This window comes from Pituophis catenifer, unplaced genomic scaffold (genome assembly GCF_029215685.1).
Source record: "Pituophis catenifer annectens isolate HBS135680 unplaced genomic scaffold, rPitCat1.0.hap2 SCAF_13, whole genome shotgun sequence".
In the NCBI taxonomy this organism is placed as follows: domain Eukaryota; kingdom Metazoa; phylum Chordata; class Lepidosauria; order Squamata; family Colubridae; genus Pituophis; species Pituophis catenifer.
The window spans coordinates 18,742,529-18,762,227 of record NW_027256893.1 but is presented as its reverse complement, the minus strand read 5'-3'; the positions used below and the strand labels follow the sequence as shown (position 1 = coordinate 18,762,227).

The window sequence follows — 19,699 nt, the reverse complement described above, 5'->3', positions numbered from 1 at the left end:
TGTTGGGCGAAATATGCTGACACTATAAACTGCTTAGAGAGGGCTGTAAAGCACTGTGAAGCGGTATATAAGTCTAAGTGCTATTACTATTGAAGGCTAACTCTGCTCACTGCCAGGAGTTCGATCGTGACTGGCTCAAGGTTGACTCAGCCTTCCTTCCTTCTGAAGTCAGTTAAATGAGGACCCAGATACTGACTCTGTAGAGAGGGCTGTAAAGCATTAATCTCCTCATTGTTCCCACCACCAAACTCCTTCCACTTATGATGGTATGACTGTAACTTTGTTGCTTATATCCTTATGATTTATATCAATATTGTTTCCTGATTGCTTATTTGTACCCTATGACTATCATTAAGTGTTGTACCTTATGATTCTTGATGAACATATCTTGTCTTTTATGTACACTGAGAGCATATGCACCAAGACAAATTCCTTGTGTGTCCAATCACACTTGGCCAATAAAAAATCCTGTCCTGTCCTGTCCTGTCCTGTCCTGTCCTGTCCTATCCTATCCTATCCTATCCTATCCTATCCTATCCTATCCTATCCTATCCTATCCTATCCTATCCTATCCTATCCTATGGCACAACAGTAATAAATTTGGGCACAATTCACTTAACCATCTTGCTTAGCCGTTGTGTTTGCTTGTCGAGACTTATCTGTATGAAATTGGGGCAAGTTTGGTGATCAAATTAAAATGAATAATTAAGGATCACCTTGAGAAATGACTCACCTCTTTGTTGAGCTGAATGAAATGAGCAAAAAAGATACCGTAAAGCTTTCATCTCCCACCCATATATCTGTCCATATTTTTTTACAAAAAAAGCAAGGAAAGAGAAGTATAGGCATATATTCAAAGTGTGGGTGAGCAGAGGGGATGAATAAAGCATGAAAAGAAATGACTGGATAAAAGATTTAAAGAAACTATTTTGCTGAATAAAATATAACCTAGCATATATGTTTGATGCAACTTCGGTAGAAGTAAAATTCAAACCTGACTAGTAATTGGGAGAAAGGAAGGAAGCAGGAAAAAAAAAAAAAGACAAGTGGGAGATTGGCTCCTAAGAACAACCAAAATAGATTCAGAGTATAGATTCAGTTTTTATTCCCAAAACAGGTGGTTATTGTTCCCAAAACCTGTTAGGAAATTCACACAAACTCATCACACATTCTACTAAGATCGGCTTTGTCTGACTCTGGTTTATTAAACAATCACAATTGGCTAGGTTTTCGTATCGCACAGAACTATCAATGGTAAGGTAAAGATAAAGATTCCTCTTGCACATGTGTGCTAGTTGTTCCCGACTCTAGGGGGCGGTGCTCATCTCCGTTTCAAAGCCGAAGAGCCAGCGCTGTCCGAAGACGTCTCCGTGGTCATGTGGCCAGCATGACTAAACGCCAAAGGCGCACGGAACGCTGCTACCTCCCCACTAAAGGTGGTCCCTATTTTTCTACTTGCATTTTTTACGTGCTTTCGAACTGCTAGGTTGGCAGAAGCTGGAACAAGTAACGGGAGCTCACTCCGTTACGCGGCACCAGGGATTTGAACCGCTGAACTGCCGACCTTTCGATCGACAAGCTCAGCAACTTAGCCACTTGTCCCCATCAATGGTAGTTTACCAAATAAAAGTGGCCAGATTCACAGCATCCAGAAACAAGCAGACCGTTTTGTGGTTTAGCATGATGTGTGAACAATGTTCAATGAACCTTTTTATGTGTTTGAAAAACAGGGAAAGAGTGCCAACGATGATAATGGAATAATTTCATCTGGGTAACTTTTCAATTTTCTGTTTTCTACTTGAGGTCCTTTATTCTACTGATTGCTTCTTTTAAAGAGCAGTTTTAAAATATTATTATTGTTATTATTATTTATGAAATGTGATCCTTTGTCCCAAAAGCTTGCAATAAATATCAAAGGGAGGTCTCAATTCCGGCCAATCTAAGTACACACGGCTGTATTGCAAGAACCCACAATAGAAAGACGCAACCTGTTATTTTTTGTGATGGTGGGATGGAAAATTGAGTGAATCCGAGACAGCTTTTTTGGAAGGTGGCAATCAACTGGTAGGAGCTATTGAACTGAAATGAGAGAGCAGGGCAAGTTAATTATTAACTGGAACAATGGAACGCAAATGCAACATTATCTAATATCCGTTTTTATTGTTAGGTAATGCTTCTCTCTTCATCTTTCTAGCATTACATGGATGGAAATATATTGAGTTTTTTTGGCAGCATGATACAGCTACACAATGTTCATCTTTCCTTTGGAACTTAAAATGGCCCTATGTCCATCTGGGTTACCTATAGCAGGGGGTCAATCCCCAGTCTGTGGCCCTGGGCCGCATGGGTGAGTGGGTGCATGCATGCATATGCAACATTTCATTTTAATGTATGCTGATTAGTGTACATTTAAAGTGACAATAAAGTTCTATTCTATTCTATTCTATTCTGTTCTGTTCTGTTCTATTCTATTCTATTCTATTCTATTCTATTCTATTCTATTCTATTCTATTCTACTCTACTCTACTCTACTCTACTCTACTCTACTCTACTCTACTCTACTCTACTCCACTCCACTCCATTCCATTCCATTCCATTCCATTCCACTCCACTCCACTCCACTCCACTCCACTCCACTCCACTCCACTCCACTCCATTCCATTCCATTCCATTCCATTCCATTCCATTCCATTCCATTCTATTCTATTCTATTCTATTCTATTCCACTCCACTCCACTCCACTCCACTCTATGATTCTGTTCTGTTCTGTTCTGTTCTGTTCTGTTCTGTTCTGTTCTGTTCTGTTCTGTTCTGTTCTGTTCTAGCCTACCCTACCTTACCTTACCTTACCTTACCCTACCCTACCCTACCCTACCCTACCCTACCCTACCCTACCTTACCCTACTCTCTTCTCTTCTCTTCTCTTCTCTTCTCTTCTCTTCTCTTCTCTTCTCTTCTCTTCTCTTCTCTTCTCTTCTCTTCTCTTCTCTTCTCTTCTCTTCTCATGCATATTCAGGGACTCTCACTTCATTTGTTTCACTGTTGTTGACTGCCCAGAATATTTGTGTACAGGCATCATTTCTCACCGGTTTTATGCTTTCAACCTTGAATGCTTCCATTCTTTGTAATTTCTTGGTAGTTAAATGCTGTATAGAATGGGCGTGTATGAGTGTTGTTTTACATACATTTGTTCTGAACTGTTGCAATGCCTTTTGATGAAAATGCCCCCGTTTGTCTCCTCGCGGTCCACAATATTTGAGTCTCCATGGAAATGTGACCCTTCATTTCCTGCTTCTTGGGCAACGAACAATTGACATAATTGCGCCTATAGCCTGATTCGCATGTCCTCTTCGTCTGCTTTCTTTTCATACAGCTCTGCCAATCAGACAGACGTATCGTACAGTTTTGCTTCCTATCCCACGGGGGTTTATACACTATTAGACTCTAAATTGGATCTGCATCTGTGTGGAATCAGGCCTGCTCAAACTCTGCTGAAGACATGGGGTGTTAGCAGGGGTGGGTTTCACTTACCGTATTTTTCGGAGTATAAGACGCACCTTTCCCCCCCCAAAAAAGAGGCTGAAAATTTGGGTGTGTCTTATACTCCGAATGTAGCTTTTTCGGAGCTTTCTTTCAGCCCTAATGAAGCGCTAATGAGGCACTAGCGAGCGAAGCATCTTCCCAGCTTTGCTTGCTCCCTCGACTCTCTGCTGTGCTTTAATGAGGCGCTAGCGAGTGAACAATCTCCATGCTTTGCTCTGACTCTCAGCTGTTCTTTAGCTTTTTTTTCAGCCCTAACTAGGCGCTAGCAGAGTGAACCGATCTCCCCCGTGCTTTGCCTGCTTTTCTCATTGCTGCTTCCTCTCAGCTGTGCCTTAGAAGCTGTTTTTTTATCCCCAAGCAGGGGATAAAAAACCCCAGCAAACTAATGTGCTGAAGCTAACCAGACTAAGGACACTAGCCAGATGAATACCTGGTAGGCAGATTCCCCCCCACCCTATTTTCCTCTCCAAAAACTAAGCTGAGTCTTATACTCCGGTGCGTCTAATACTCTGAAAAATACCGTACCTTTAGCACCGGTTCGCCGTGCATGCACACTCTCACTTCATGCATGCTGTCCGCACATGCACCCAGCCTTCCACGCATGTGCTTTGCTCACTCGCACACCTTCTACGCATGCGCCCGGCCTCGAAAATGTGCCTAAATAGCATGACTTGGAGCCGGGGCGGGTAGGCAGGCCCAACCGCGATCACAGCGAACCGGCTGAATACCACCTCTGGGTGTTAGGCATGGCTAATTTGTCCTATTCATCTGGGACACACATACCCGACGAGGAGGAGGCTGGTGTGGAGTCACGCCAGCAGCCTGCGCAGCCGGTGCTCACGTCGGACAGCGAGGAGGCTGAAGAGGATGTGGTGCCAGAGGCAGAGACTCAGCCAGGGCCTTCAGAACCTCCAGAGGCTCCTTCAAGTGGAGAGAGCCAAGTGGAGGAACCTCTCCTCAATGCTCGAGCACGCAGGGCTGCCAAAAGGCAGGAGTGGCTACTCAGGAGGAGGAGGTCTCCTCAAGAGTAAGGTTTGAGGATAATTAGCCACTCCCTTAGACTATTTAAGTCGCACGCAGTTAGTAATTTCGTGCTGGAAACAACGTGTAATTATTACAGAGCATTTTGGAGAGTGAGTGTCTTATCGTATCTTGTTTTCTGGGCTGGTTGCCAACCTTTGCCGGACTTTGTTTATTCTTGGTACATTATAACTTTGATAAGGACCATTGGTGTGTGTCACAATCCTTGGGAATCCGGAGCTGGGGCAGAACAGTCTGGGGGCTTTTTCCACAAAGCCTTCTTGAGTTGCCAGTGTAAATTTACTCACCCGAGCCAGCCCACCATGTGGGAAGTATAACATCTACATAGCGCACACATTTTCCTGGGGAAGGCTAGCTTCATCACAACAGGACCACGGAAAGAGGGAGGCTGAGTCACAGGGCTCTTTTGCCAAACATATCTTGGAGTGGGAAGAAAGAGAGAAACAGCAGATATCTTCATTGTGGTTTAGATGCCAGGAGTTCTCTCCATCGCCTCTGTGGAGGTTTGAGAAGTGCTTATTATATGCATATATTCAGAGCCGGGAGGTGAACTGTTCTCTTCCTTTGGGAAGTCATATATGTACGTTCAGGAGGGATCCGTTCTCCCCTGCAGAATATCCAAGGCAAGGATACGACTCAACTAATGTGTTTAATGTTTTTATTGGGTTATAAAATAAAAATAAGATACAAAATACAGCAGTGGCCAAAATTGTGGAAACCTTTTGGGAAAAGTGTATTTTTAAGGTTTGATGGCTAATAACACTTTTTTTTTTTTTTTGAGTTTCAAGATCATCCTATTCCACTGCTGGAATGGCCTGGGAAGAACCCAGACCTTCACCCAATTGAAAATCTATGGAGCCAACTAAAGAAACTTGTTAGTCAGAAGCGACCCAGCAATAAAACCCAGTTAATAGAAGCAATCCTTCAATCTTGGTTTCACATTATAACAGCTGCAGAACTCAAAGACTTGGTTCACTCCATGGGAAGACGTTGAAAAGCCATAATTCATGCTAAAGGTTACCCAACGAAGTTTCAACTGACATAGTGATCATTTTTGTATATCTTGTTTTTTCTACTTGTTTCACTTTTCTTCTTTATACTGTAACTGCTATTCTAATAGCAAATCCTTCATAAGAGTTATTGCATCACATTCTTGATTAAATTATCTTTCCATCGATATATAATTTCATGCTACAACTCCCCCCAAAAGGTGGTGTTATTAGCTAGTTTTAGAAAATACACTTTTCCCAAAAAGTTTCCACAATTTTGGCCACTTTTATATGAAAGTAAATAGGAAAATGGTGGGGAGGAAGAGGGAAAAAGAAGTGAGGGAGAATTAGAAAAAAAAAGAAAAAGAAACATTGACTTCCAACTCTCCCTGTTGCAGTAAAATAAGGCTTTCACATGAAATCACAACTTTTTGTTTTTTCATAATAATACAAACAAGTCATTTCTATGAAGATCGATCAAACTAATTGGTAAAACCCAAAATCAAAGTTTCGGGTTTTTTGCCCATTTCAAGCACAAAGTTCAGAAATGGTCTCCACGTGGAAATAAAAGTAGTTATATTCTTTTTCGTAATCCAAATAGTTTTGACATTTCAGTCAACTCCATCAACTTCTGCAACCATTCGTCCATGTTAGGGCAACTAACTAATGTTAGAGGTGAGAAACGTATAATGTTTTTCATGTCATTGAATTATAAAATTAACGCCCTGTCGGGGTTCCAAGCAACACCCCCAACAAAATAAGACTCCGAGGCTTGAGTTTCCTCAAAGTTCCATTTTATTAGAGATGTCATATTGGCACATCTGGGAAAACCCAAATCTGAAAGTTTCCAGGTTTTCCCCACCCAAAAGAAATTTCAAGTCCCTGCATAGCACCCACATGTCCATTACATCAGCCAATCAGGCACCATCCAAAACTGGAGATGCCTCCCAGTCACCTCATCGCAGCTGCAGGGCAAGGTGGCCTTGACTCCCTGAGAAAAGAATGTTATTTTGACTATATATCACCTATACTCTACTTTTTCCATGGAAAAAGAATACACTGGCCATTTGCACTGAATTCACATCTTCTGCCAGTTACCCATGGATTTTAAACTCTAGCACATATATTATTCTGCTTCTATCATCCCAAAAATGCGATTGGGGAATCTTAATGCTTCCAAACCAACTTCCTTCTGAATTTTTTTTTTTTTCTGGGTGGAAGAGCACCCTTCAAAATAAATATGGGCAGCAATCAGCTGCTGTTATATTTTTAAATAATTCAAACCTAAATCAGTGGTGAAATCCAGCCAGATCTATCCGGTTCGCGCGAACCGGTAGCGCCGGCGGCGGGAGGCTCCGCCCACCCACCAGGACATCATTATGTCCCATTTTTGACCCTCTGTGCTTGCGCAGAAGGCTCTGTGCATGCGTAGCAGAGGCACACACGCTCACACTCCCGAACCAGTAGCGAAGGTAAGTGCATTTCACCGCTGGCCTAAATGTGTCTTTCAACATAGGGAAGAGGCTGGAGGTTGGTATGAAGCTTTCAAAGAAACTGGGTGACTGATTGCTTCATTTTTTTGTTCCAGAGAAAGAGAATCTTATAACCATGACTATTATGCCCTCAATGATCCAATGTATCTGCAAGGGTGAGGGACAAGGCTGGAGCAGAAAGGACTGGACTTCTCCTTTCTCAACAAAGAGTTTCTTTGAGAACATAAATGGGCCTCAGAATCATGACTCATGACCACAAGATGCTCAACTAATAAACCTCTTCCCCTTCCACGAATTGCCGCACTTCCCCCTTTAGTGTATCTAAGCTAGCAGGCCTCAACACCTCAAACACTTGCATCATGCAACTAATCCTTAGAGCTGTCTCAAGCTGCCTTCAACAGGATTGTTTCTTTCCAGAGCCCATCTGTTCAGTTTGGCTACCAGCACTTTTGAGACTCCTTAAATTATTCAGCGCATTCAGTGATGTGCCAGAATGATGAGAACAAAACAAAGCTGACACACCAAGAGAGCTGGCAACGGATGTTCCTGGATGCTTCTAAATTCTCAGACACTGATTTAACATCCAGCGGAAAAGAAATAAAAATAAAGATAATGTTGTTGATTTGTAAGACAAGATGCTGCTACTGAAGATACAGTCGTGTGTTGTACATGTTTCTCCCAGGGATACCTAGGCTTTGACCTTTGGTACTCCAGAGGACAATTAGTGTGAAATATTGTTCCTTTTGTTGGAAGCAATGTCCATCTGGGTTCAGTTCCAAGTGGGGAGAAAGACACTGGAAACAGGGAGGCTATTTGGAAAGATGGTTTAATGGTGGACAGGACCACATGGTTTAAGGTCCTGGGCAATCGAGCACATGGGAGGGAGAGGGAGAGGGAGAGGGAGAGGGAGAGGGAGAGGAGAGGGAGAGGGAGAGGGAAAGAGATATTTATACCCTCTCTTGGGCTTTGAATTTGAACTTCCTGTTCCTGTGGCAAGGGCATGTATTCTGATTGGTTGTCAGACTCCCATGGGGCCATGCAGGGGTAACTTTGTAGGTTGTCTTGAGTCCCAGGCTTGGTTGAATCTTGCTGGGTGATGTAATGAAGGGGCTTTGGGCAACTCCTATTATGGCTTAATGGCTTTGTCCTGGTTTGGATCTTGAGTGAGGGTATTTGCTTATGAGTAGACATAGCCATCTCTTTATCTCTTAAGTGCTGACATCTGCTGTGAGCTATTGAGGAGGGTGGGGGCAATTAAGAGTGAGTCAGCTTCCTGCCTAAAAAAAAAAACATGTTTCTCCATTTCTCAGCCAGGGAAATATAATATTCTGCCTTTTTAATATTCCCTAAAATATTTCATTCTTCTAGGAGAGGGGTAGGTGCTAACGTCCTACACTTTGAAATCTACTGCTTTCCTCCTTCTCTCCTACGGTCATGCCAGAGACCATGGCCTGTTAGCAAGATGGTGGCATAAAAAAGGAAGGCACCGGGCGCTTGATTTGTGGGTAGGTGTTTCATTGTTGAAAAGTTATTCCAGACATATTGAGAAGAGGCTGCATCCCACACCCCCCAGTGTTAAATCTTCAAGCTGCATAGAGAGTGTGGGGACAGCTCACTCTTGTAAACAAACATTTCTAAGAACAAACATTCATCCCAAACAAAGGTACAGGACAAGATCCAAAGAACTGAGTGGTCTCCACAAAAGTTTAGCAAGTCGCCGGGAGTCGGACAGCAAATAACTTTAAATAATAATTTTAGCAAAGTAAGTTTTGGGGAACTGTCTGAGGACAGGAAAGGAAAGGAGGAGGAAAGGAAGAGGAGAGGAAAGGAGCCTGAGTGGCGTACGAGGCTAATGCCTCCTAAGGCAGCATTTAACATCTAGCTGCCTGCAATTACTGCGAGTTCAATTCTCACCAGGCTCAAGGTTGACTCAGCCTTCCATCCTTTCTAAGGTAGGTAAATTGAGGACGCAGTTTGTGGGGGCAATAAGATGACTTTGTATAAATATACAAAAGTGTGAAGGCTATTACTTAATGCATTGTAAACCGCCCTGAGTCTCCGGAGAAGGGCGACATATAAATCAAATTAAAAAAAAAAAAATTCTTCCTGAATTTAATGGGGATATTTCAGGAGTGAAATCCAGTAGGTTCTGACAGGTTCTGGAGAACCGATAGTGGAAATTTTGAGTAGTTCGGAGAACCGGCAAATACCACCTCTGGCTGGCCCCACAGTGGGGTGGGAATGGAATTTTTGCAATATCCTTCCCCCAGGAGTGGGGTGGGAATGGAGAATTTGCAGTATCCTTCTCCTGCCACACCCACCAAGCCACACCACGCCCACCAAGCCATGCTCACAAATCCGGTAGTAAAAAAAATTGGATTTCACCACTGGGATATTTGTAGTCAAGATGATGGCCATAACCGTACAGTTAAAGCCCTGCCCTTCATGTAGGGTGAGTCTCCCTTGAACTTGATGCTATAGAGATGTGTTGGACTTCAACTCCCAGAATTGCTTGCAAGCATGGCCAATGGTCAGAGATGGTATTCAACCGGTTCAGACAGGTTCAAGCAAACTGGTAGCGGCGGGTGGGAGTGGCCCCACGGGGTGGGCCCACCCCGCCACGCTTACCCACCCGGACATAATACCATCCTATTTAGCCACATTTTCGAGGCTGCACAAATGCGCGGAAGGCCAGGCGCATGCATGAAAGGCGCAGGCATGGAAGGCGCATGCCTTCACGCCCGGCAAACTAGTGGCAACAATATGTAAACCTACCTCTGCCAATGGTATGTTGCCTGGCCATTCTGGAGATAAAGTCCAACATCAAGTTGGAGATGCTTGCTTTGCCTAAATGGTTACCAAGGGAAAAAAATTAAGAGGAAACAAAATCTCTATAGAGGAAATCAAGATTGATTGGAAACCAACAAAATTATCGCATTATTCCACCTCAGGAAGGAATTTACGCCTTAATGGTTTAAAGACAATGACTTTTGCATTTGTTTAATGAGGCGGGTCCTTCCATTTTGACAATTAGAGAGTGATTTTCTGGTGATCAGTCTTGCTCAATGAAAACCATATTAGCTGGCAAAAATTGAAGTGTCTAAACAAGTCAGCTGTTTCTAAGACGGGAATAACATAATGAATAAATTGGGTTTTATTTTTGCCTCAAAGTAGATCAAGCGACTTGCAGGTTATATATAAATGAATAAATGCCTTCTGATTATCTGCTCCCTGGGCTAATTTAGAGAAAACAGTCGGGTGATACATACTGGATAAACCGTGGTTTATTTAACAAGCCACAGTGGGTACTTTCATGCACCGAAGGGTAACACTAGTTTATAACTTACAAGAGCTGGATTCATGCATGCAATGTATTAAGCCCGAAAACCCCCAACCTACCCCAGGTTCTTGGGTTTTTGGATTTAACATCCAAAGTGTGAATGGCAGGGCATGGGCCTCCTTCTCTGAAAGATAATCCTCAATTTATAACCACAACTGACCTGGAACTTCTGTTGCTAAGTGAGGCAATTGTTAAATCAGTTGTGCCTGATTTTGTGACTTTTTTTATAAAATTTGATTTATATGCCACCCTTCTCCGGAGACTCAGAGCGGCTTACAATGCATTAAGCAATAGCTTTCATACTTTTGTATATTTATACAAAGTCAGCTTATTGCCCCCACAAACTGGGTCCTCAATTTACCTATCTTAGAAAGGATGGAAGGCTGAATCAACCTTGAGCCTGGGGAGATTCAAACTTGCAGTAATTGCAGGCAACTGAATGTTAATAACAGGCCATTAGTCTGCTGCGCCACCAGGCTCTTTTTGACTTTTTTTGTGTGTGATTAAGAGAACAAATAATAATAATAACACCTTTATTGTCATTGTATGTATATACACAGTATACCCATCAAATTCACTTAATACCCAAAGACCAGGTCCAACACATATAACAATCCCCAAACACACTCCCACCCACCACAAATTCCTCGCCCCCAAACCACACAAACATCCACACAACAGACCCAGTAATGCTGTCCAACAGCTCACGGATGGTGGCCCTTTAGTTCATTCTTGAGTGCAATTATAGCTCTGGGATAAAAACTATTCAGAAAACTTGTGGCCTGAGTTTTAATTGTTCTGTATCTTCTGCCAGAAGGCAACAGTCCAAAAAGATTGTAAGCAGGGTGGGAAGAGTCTCTGAGAATGTTGTGCAACTTTCTCAAAGAACGAGATTCGAAGATGTCGTCCAGGGCTGGTAGCTGGAATCCGATGATATTCTGGGCAATTTTAATGATTCTCTGTAGAGCTTTTTTGTCCGCTACAGAGCTGCTCCCATACTATGCAAGAATGCCGTATGTCAGGACACTCTCAATAGTGCTGCAATAATAGATGCTGAGATAGATTTATCTTCCTGAGTTCCTATAATTGTTAAGTGAAGCTGGTTTCCCTACTGACTTTGTTTATCAGAAGCAAATGGCAATCGCGTTGGCGATTGCAACCCTCATAAATACATGCCAGTTGCCATGTGCCCAAATTTTGATCATGTAACTGTAGGATGCTTCCAAAGGTTTTAAGTATATCACTTTTTTTTTTCATTTACGGAATAACAGAGATCTTCCAGTCCAATCCCCTGCTCATGCAGGAAGCAAAGGTGCTTTTTCAAGAGGCAAATGACTTTTTTCTTTGAAGACGTTTCGCTTCTCACCCGAGAAGCTTCTTCAGCTCTGACTGGATGGTGGGAGGATTTACACTCCTTGCAGACAGCTAGTCATTTGCATCCTTTTTAGAGAGTCGTTGAGGCCGCTTGGAAATTTATTTGTGTCCTCGGGGTCACCTGAGTAGTGCAAATGGGTGTGGAGCCTTCTTGGAATGGATGAAAGGACTGTGATGTGGAGCTGTGTTGTCTGCAGGATGTTTTCTGCCCTGTCTCTTCACTGTTGAACACAGGCGTAAATTGTTGGGGATGAATCTGTGTTGGCTCCATCTCTGAAGTGCATTGAAGTGAAGTGCAAAAGGTTGCTTTAGTCTTTAATTTGAAATGTTACATGGCCCCCTTGTGGTTAAGAGTAATTTGATTGCACAATAACGTTTTCTTTCATTCCTTCAGTCCCGAAAAGTCAAGGAGTATATATGGTATATATGATGGCTAACCTTTTCCAGACTGAGTGCCCAAAGCGTGCACGTGTGCACTAGAATGTGTGCCCACACACCTGAAACCCTAAAATGCAATGTGCCCGCGGGCCCCTGCGCATGCACCCCGCCCCCACATGCACACCCGACCTCCGCACGTGCCCCCCCGTGCATGCACCACAGTGACCCGACAACCAGCTGGCTGACGGGAGGCATGTGCGCATGTGTGGCGGAGCTGAATTGGGGTGAGAGCTTGCATGCCCACAGAGAGGGTGCTTCCCCGTCACGGATATATGGGCTGGGTTACACATTGTTGAGGAATTCGCAGAGCAACCCTAGAGTAGCAAGGGTGTGCACATGAAAGCGACTGAGAGCAGTTATGAATAAGCATAGCCAACACACAGATACACTGAGTTGTGTTTACTTTTAGGAAACAGTAATAAGGCACAATCCAATAAACAGTCCAGGTTATACACAGATAAAGCAGTAGATAGTAGATAGTTTAGAATTATAAATATGCCAATATAATTCATAGAATTATAAATAAGCTAATATAATTACTAAGTCTACATTACTATTAATCTTCTCATCGTTCCCACCACCCATCTCCTTCCACTTATGACTGTATGACTTTAACTTTGTTGCTTGTATCCTTATGATTGATATTGTTTCCTGATTGCTTATTTGTACCCTATGACGATCATTAAGTGTTGTGCCTTATGATTCTTGTTGAACGTATCTTGTCTTTTATGTACACTGAGAACATATGCACCAAGACAAATTCCTTGTGTGTCCAATCACACTTGGCCAATAAAAAATTCTATTCTATTCTATTCTATTCTATTCTATTCTATTCTATTCTATTCTATTCTATTCTATTCTATTCTATTCTATTCAATTCTATTCTATTCTATTCAATTCTATTCTATTCAATTCTATTCTATTCTATTCTATTCTAAATAGAAATTTAGTCAAAACTATTATGTTACAATATTACTATTGTTACCAGTACATGTGTTAATATTTCTTTTTGTTCTTCCTTTGTTTTTCTTTTGTAAATGATATACACTGACAATACACTGTATTCAAAATGTTTATGTATAATAATAAAAAAATCGCGACCTGCAGTTTAGAAAAACGGACTTCTGCAACCAGGCGCCCTCCCAAAAGTGCCGGACTACAACTCCCATCATCCTCCAGCTCGTTGGAAAAACAAGGAAAGCCTCTTCCCCGGCGCCAGCGGGCAGCATCTCCCCTCCCTCCCATTCACACTCTTCCACTGCTACCCCCCCCACCACCCCCTTCCTCAGTTTCCCGTCCGGCGCCCAAGTTCAAAGTTATCGCCTTTCCCCTTTCATCTCCCTCAAGCTCCGCCCCTATGGAACGGGGCAACCCCTCTCCATTCCCGCCCCGCCCCAACGTTCTAACCGCGCCTCCTTTTGCTGCCTGCCGATTGGTTCCGCCGCTTCCGGAGTTCCCTCGCTCGGGCCAATCGCAGCTGCTCCGAGAGTGACGTCGGGGCGCGAAGTTTGAAATTTACAACGAAGGGCGCTGGGCGGCGGCTGCGGCGGCGGGATGGAAGAGCCGAGCGGAGGGGAGTCAGCCGGGGAGGCTGAATCGCGGATGGCCGTGGAAGAAGCGGCAGGGGCGGCAGAAGCGACCGGGGAAGAGGAGAGGGAAGCCCGGCCAGAGATAGAGCCGGAGCCGGAGCCGGAGAGAGAGGACAACCAGTTAACAGAAGCCGCCTTGCCGCCCGTACCGACCGCCGGTAGCAGCCAGGAAATCGCAGAAGATCTTAGTTCAGGTAAGGCTTATTTGTCGTCCCTCTTCGCTGCCAGACTCTCTTCCAAGCCTCGGACGATCCTCTCTAACCTCGCAGCTAAATTCCACTTTAATTCCACTTTTCAGTTGTTGTCTCGGCTCCGGACAGTTTAAGCCGCTTAGTTTAAAAAAAAAAATCTGGAAGTGGTTTACTGTAAAAACCAAACTGGAGAATAGCAATAGCATGTATCAGATAGGTAGGTAGGTAGGTAGGTATGTATCAGATAGGTAGGTAGGTATGTATCAGATAGGTAGGTAGGTAGGTAGGTAAGTAGGTAGGTGGGTAGGTAAATAGGTAGGTAGGTAGGTAAATAGGTAGGTAGATAGATAGATAGAGATAGATAATAGGTAGATACATAATAGATATAGATATAGATATAGATAGATAGATAGATAGATGATAGGTAGATAGATAGATACATAATAGATATAGATAGATTTAGATAGATAGAAGGTAGATAGGTAGGTAGGTAGGTAAATAGGTAGGTAGGGAGATAGAGAGAGAGAGATAGATAATAGGTAGATAGATACATAATAGATATAGATAGATAGATAGATGATAGGTAGATAGATACATAATAGATATAGATATAGATAGATAAATAGATAGATAGGTAGAGATAGATAGATAGGTAGTAGGTAAATAGATAGACAGATAGATAATAGATATAGGTAGATATAGGTAGATAGATAGAAGGTAGATAGATAGGTAGAGATAGATAGATAGACAGACAGACAGACAGACAGATAGATAGATAGATATAGATATAGATATATAGATATAGAAAGATATATAGATATAGATATAGAAATATATAGATATATATTTAGGCATATATATATCGGCCCATTGCACTGTACAGCACTCTGGGCGATTTACAAGGTAGAAGCAATTTCAATTCCGTGTATTACAGTCAGAGACAGAACAAATTAAAAACACTCAGTAAATCTACAATTAAAAAGTCTAGAATAAAAAAAATAAATAAGGGGTTAAAAAAAGGGATTACCCAGGTGGCTTTGTGCCTAAGGTGGGACTGGAACTTAGGGTCTCCTGATTTCTAGCCAAGTACCTTAACCACTACAACAAACTGACAGTAATAATTCAAATGGTTCTCACCTTTAGCGACCATAACTGGGACTGACAGCTGGGTTTTTTTTTTTACTTAAATCGGATGCTAAGTGAAACTGATTGTGCTTATGATCTTCCTTCAGCTTTCCTTTGCTTTATGGGCCTGCGAAGGTTCTAATTATGAAGATCGGTTGCAGAGTTACTTTTTCATCATTGTTGTAAGCGTGAATGGTGTCTAAACTAGGCAGTCACTCAATGATAATAGAATGTAAGGATTCTGCATGCACATGTGAACCCTGCTAAGAGGGGTGGTGAATGTCTTTTCCCTTTGCTACTAGACGAAGGTAATGAGAGTCAGAGTAGCGAGGAGAGCAGCTGCAGTGGCTATGGGAGTCACGACAGGCCTGGAACAGCTTTGCAGAGGGTTGTGTCAGATGCAAAAGCTCTTCTTCCAGACACTTTCCAGACAAACAACCTCCTCTTCTATGAGAGATTCAAGACCTACCAGGATTACATGTTAGGTGAGTGATTTTAAATTTCCAGTGGTCTGGACACACCTATCTTATATCTCTTATGACCACAGTTGAGCCCAAAATTTGTTGGATTGGATTGGATAACCATTTGTCTCCTCTCCTCTCCTCTCCTCTCCTCTCCTCTCCTCTCCTCTCCTTCTTTCCCCCTTTCCTTTCCTTTCCTCTTTTCCTTTCCTTTCCTCTCCTCTCCTCTCCTCTCCTCTCCTCTCCTCTCCTCTCCTCTCCTCTCCTCTCCTCTCCTTCTTTGCTCTTTTCCTTCCTTCCCTTCCCTTCCCTTCCCTTCCCTTCCCTTCCCTTCCCTTCCCTTCCCTTCCCTTCCCTTCCATTCCATTCCATTCCATTCCATTCCATTCCATTCTATTCTATTCTATTCTATTCTATTCTATTCTATTCTATTCTATTCTATTCTATTCTATTCTATTCTATTCTATTCTATTCTATTCTATTCTTATGCCACCCTTTGCAAAAGTATCAAGCTGCCCAGATAATCCGGAAGGGGTGATTCTCTTTTATTTTATAAGGCTCAAAAACAATAGAATCTTGCAAGTCTGAAACTATAAATCTTCTGCTGTCTCTTTTACAGAAAAGCGGTTAGGTTCCCGTAATCCCATAACTTTTCAACTAGTTTTTCCGCGTTGAGGTTAAAGCACATTTGGGAAACTTTGAAATTAAAACCGGTTGCACGGGGACTGACGGATTATAGCTGCTACAGTGTCATGTTATTATGTATAGTCTGATGACGGTGGTGATGATGATGATGATGATAACAGCAGCAGCAAAAAGCCTAACAAAAACATGTTGTGTCCCTGGTTTAATTTTTAGCTGACTGCAAAGCCTCAGAGGTGAAAGAATTTACAGCCGAGTATTTGGAAAAGGTCCTTGAACCCTCCGGATGGCAGGCAATCTGGCGCACTAATGCATTTGAAGTCTTAGTCGAGGTAAGCCTAACACAGCCATGCTATTTACCCTATTTTTTGAACTATAAGACGTACCTAAATTTAAAACAACAACAACAAAAGTTTTGGCCTCCCTTTTTTCAGGCCTTTTTTGGCCTTTTTCCAGCCCGATTCTGGGGCTTTTTTTGGCCTGTTTTTTCAAAAAGATGGGCTGAAAAAAAGCCTCAAAAATGGGCCGGAAAAAGCCCCCAAAACAGGCCAAAAAAAGCCTCGAAAACGGGCCGAAAAAAAAGCCTCAAAATGGGCTGAGAAAAGGCCCCAAAAATGGCCGGTGGATGGGCAGGGTTTCGGTAATATTTGGTCTATAAGGCGCACAGACATTTTCACCTCCTTTTGGGAGACAAAAAAAGTGTGTCTTATAGTCTGAAAAAGACGGTATTTGCCTGCTTTCAAGCCACAGAGCAGCTAATGGGTGATTAAAAAAAAAAAAAAAAAAACACAACACCTTTAATGGGTAGATGGGATCCCATCTGAAAAGCAAGTTGGTGCTGAAAGATCTCCAAAGCATCGAAGGTAACATGTTCGTGTGCACAGCCCAAGACAAAACATTGTGTGCATGAACATGTTGACATCTTTCCGTTGTACATATTTGGCCCTTTTTTCAACCCATGTTGGAGAGATAAATTTCAATACTAGTGTTGGAAGAAATATCCATCTGGTTCAGTTCCAAGCCGGGAGAAAAATACTAAAAACATGGAGGCCGATTGGAAAGATGGTTTAATGGTGAAGCAGAAGCACATGGGTGGTTCTGGGCACCTTGGGCACGCGTGCCATCATGGCCCTAGGCCCTTGCCCTATTTTATCTTGATTGTTGCCCAGCTGCAATTCCCATCACCCCATAACTTTGGCTGGGATTGCTGGGAATTGTAGTTTCACCACATCCGGAGTGCTTTAGTTTCTCCCCCCAAGTGCTTCCTTCTCTTCTGCTCAAAATCTAGTCCTTGTCAACTTACAGATAAAAGCTGTTACAAATGAGGTTTTGCATTCTTTTTAGGGCAGAGTTCCTTTCCCAGAGGGGTGTTGGTGGTCGTGGAAAGAAAATAATTCACTGCCACTTTCTCGTTTTCCTAACCTGCCAGGTTGCCAACGTAGACTACACCTCCCTGAAAGCCGTGGTGCGGCTTTCCCAGCCTTTTCGGTGCCGGGTACAAGAGGGGAGCTTCACCTCGGAGCAGATGTGCGCGCTGTTGGAACTGAAGGAACATCAGCTGCCTCTGCAGGAATTGTCAGTCGTGTTCGATGACTCGGGAGAATTCGACCAGACGGCCCTTGCAATAGAGCATGTCAGGTAGACTGCGCTGGCCTAGGGCTTGGGGAGATGCTAAATTTCAAAATTCTGACTACAGGTATTCCTCAGTTTAACAACAGTTGGTTTAGTGGCCATTCAGTGTTACAATGGCACTGAAAAATATGACTTATGACCGTTTCTCATAGTTACAATTTTCTCAGCGTCCCCATGGTCAGGTGATCAAAATTCAGACTTTTGGCAACTGACTCATATTTATGACGGTGGCATGTCCACCAGGGTCAGGTGATCACCTTTTGTGACCTTCTGACAAAGTCCATGGGCAAGCCAGATACACTGGACAACTGTGTTACTAACCATTCAACTGTAGTGGTTCACTTAACAACTCACTTAACAAGAGGTCAGCCTCTTGGCCCCAACAATCTGGGTCCTCATTTGACCGACCTCGGAAGGATGGAAGTCTGAGTCAACCTTGAGCTGGTCAGGATCGAACTCCAGGCTGTGGGCAGAGTTCGCCTGCAATAATGTTTTACAGCACTTTCTGGGTGGTTTACAACATCGGCATATTGTCCCCAACAATCTGGGTCCTCATTTGACCAACCTTGGAAGGATGGAAGGCTGAGTCTGTCAGCACTTCAAACTGCATTTACTCTAGTGCTGACATAAGAAGGAGGAGCGGAGGCGTCTGGAAAGGGACGTTTGACTTTTCACCTACTTATTTTCCCTGGAGATAATATCCCCTAGGAGATGGGATGGGAGGGAGGAAATTCCTTTGAGTTGGAGCAGTAGATAGGGGTAGAGTGACTTGGAAGATGGCCAATGAGTGCAGAGGAGTGGGGAACGGAAAGGGAGGGTTTTGGGTCTGGAAGTCAGTGTTGGCTACGATGAGTCGGGCTTTGAATGTCGTGCTTAATAAATGGGAGTTTTCTTCAAAGACTTTGTTTGAAATGCAATTTATTTGAGACGACCTCGAAACTTGACAGAGTCAACCTTGAGCTGATCAAGATCGACCTGCTGGCAGAGGGCAGAGTCAGCCTGCAATACGGCATTCTAACCACTGCGCCACCAAGTTGCTAAACCAAAAGACGGTTGATGAGTTTTGGGTTCAGCATGTTGTGTGTGAACACAGCTGGTCCTTTTTGAGTTGGGCTTGGTAGCTTGCAAGAAAGAAACTTTGCCATGCCAAAGTTTCAAATTCTCCCTTCGTAGTTTAAATAGGATTGTGAGTTGATCACACTTCTTTGCCAAGTTGCGAGGGACCCCCTGCCAGTGACAGGAAGTAATATTGAAACAAGATAATGAGCCTGTTACAATGGCGATTTTCCACTTTCGCTGCAGGGTGAAAGTGTGAAAGCTGGCGATAACACCGGTGAAGAAATGAAAGGGAAAGCGAAGAAATGCAGAAAGCTGGCCCAGCCAGAAGTCAGGATAAAATATCGGGGTTAGGATTAGACATTAAATAGCTTTGAAATTCACACGATCTTGTAATATTAAAAGAGAATTTTTATAAAACGACACACACCATCGGTACAAATCATCAAGAGAAATTGTTCTTAAGATGTATAACGGTGCTTCTCATTTGTGTTGGAAACGTGAAAAAGGTGAAGCAAACGTTTTAACATGAGTGGGTGGATTTGTGTGAAAGCAAGAAAAATATTGGATCTAAGTAGATATTTTTATTTGATATTTTATCCCATCCTGAATAGAATAGAATAGAATAGAATAGAATAGAATAGAATAGAATAGAATAGAATAGAATAGAACAACAGAACAGAACAGAACAGAACAGAACAGAACAGAACAGAACAGAACAGAACAGAATTCTTTATTGGCCAAATGTAATTGGACACACAAGGAATTTGTCTTTGGTGCATATG

General features: G+C 42.9%; 1 protein-coding gene across 2 annotated transcripts in view; it reads left to right on the top strand.

The window, feature by feature from the left end:
- Positions 1-13,772: 13,772 nt before the first annotated feature.
- Positions 13,773-19,699, top strand: part of SHCBP1 (SHC binding and spindle associated 1) — a 30,216-nt gene continuing 24,289 nt past the window's right edge. The window contains exons 1-4 of one of the 2 annotated variants that reach the window (XM_070952896.1): positions 13,773-14,001; positions 15,426-15,608; positions 16,443-16,558; positions 17,656-17,864. In XM_070952896.1, the coding sequence (XP_070808997.1) occupies positions 13,773-14,001; positions 15,426-15,608; positions 16,443-16,558; positions 17,656-17,864 (737 nt within the window). The remainder of the gene's footprint in view (positions 14,002-15,425; positions 15,609-16,442; positions 16,559-17,655; positions 17,865-19,699) is intronic. The other variant, XM_070952897.1, reaches the window with a different exon arrangement.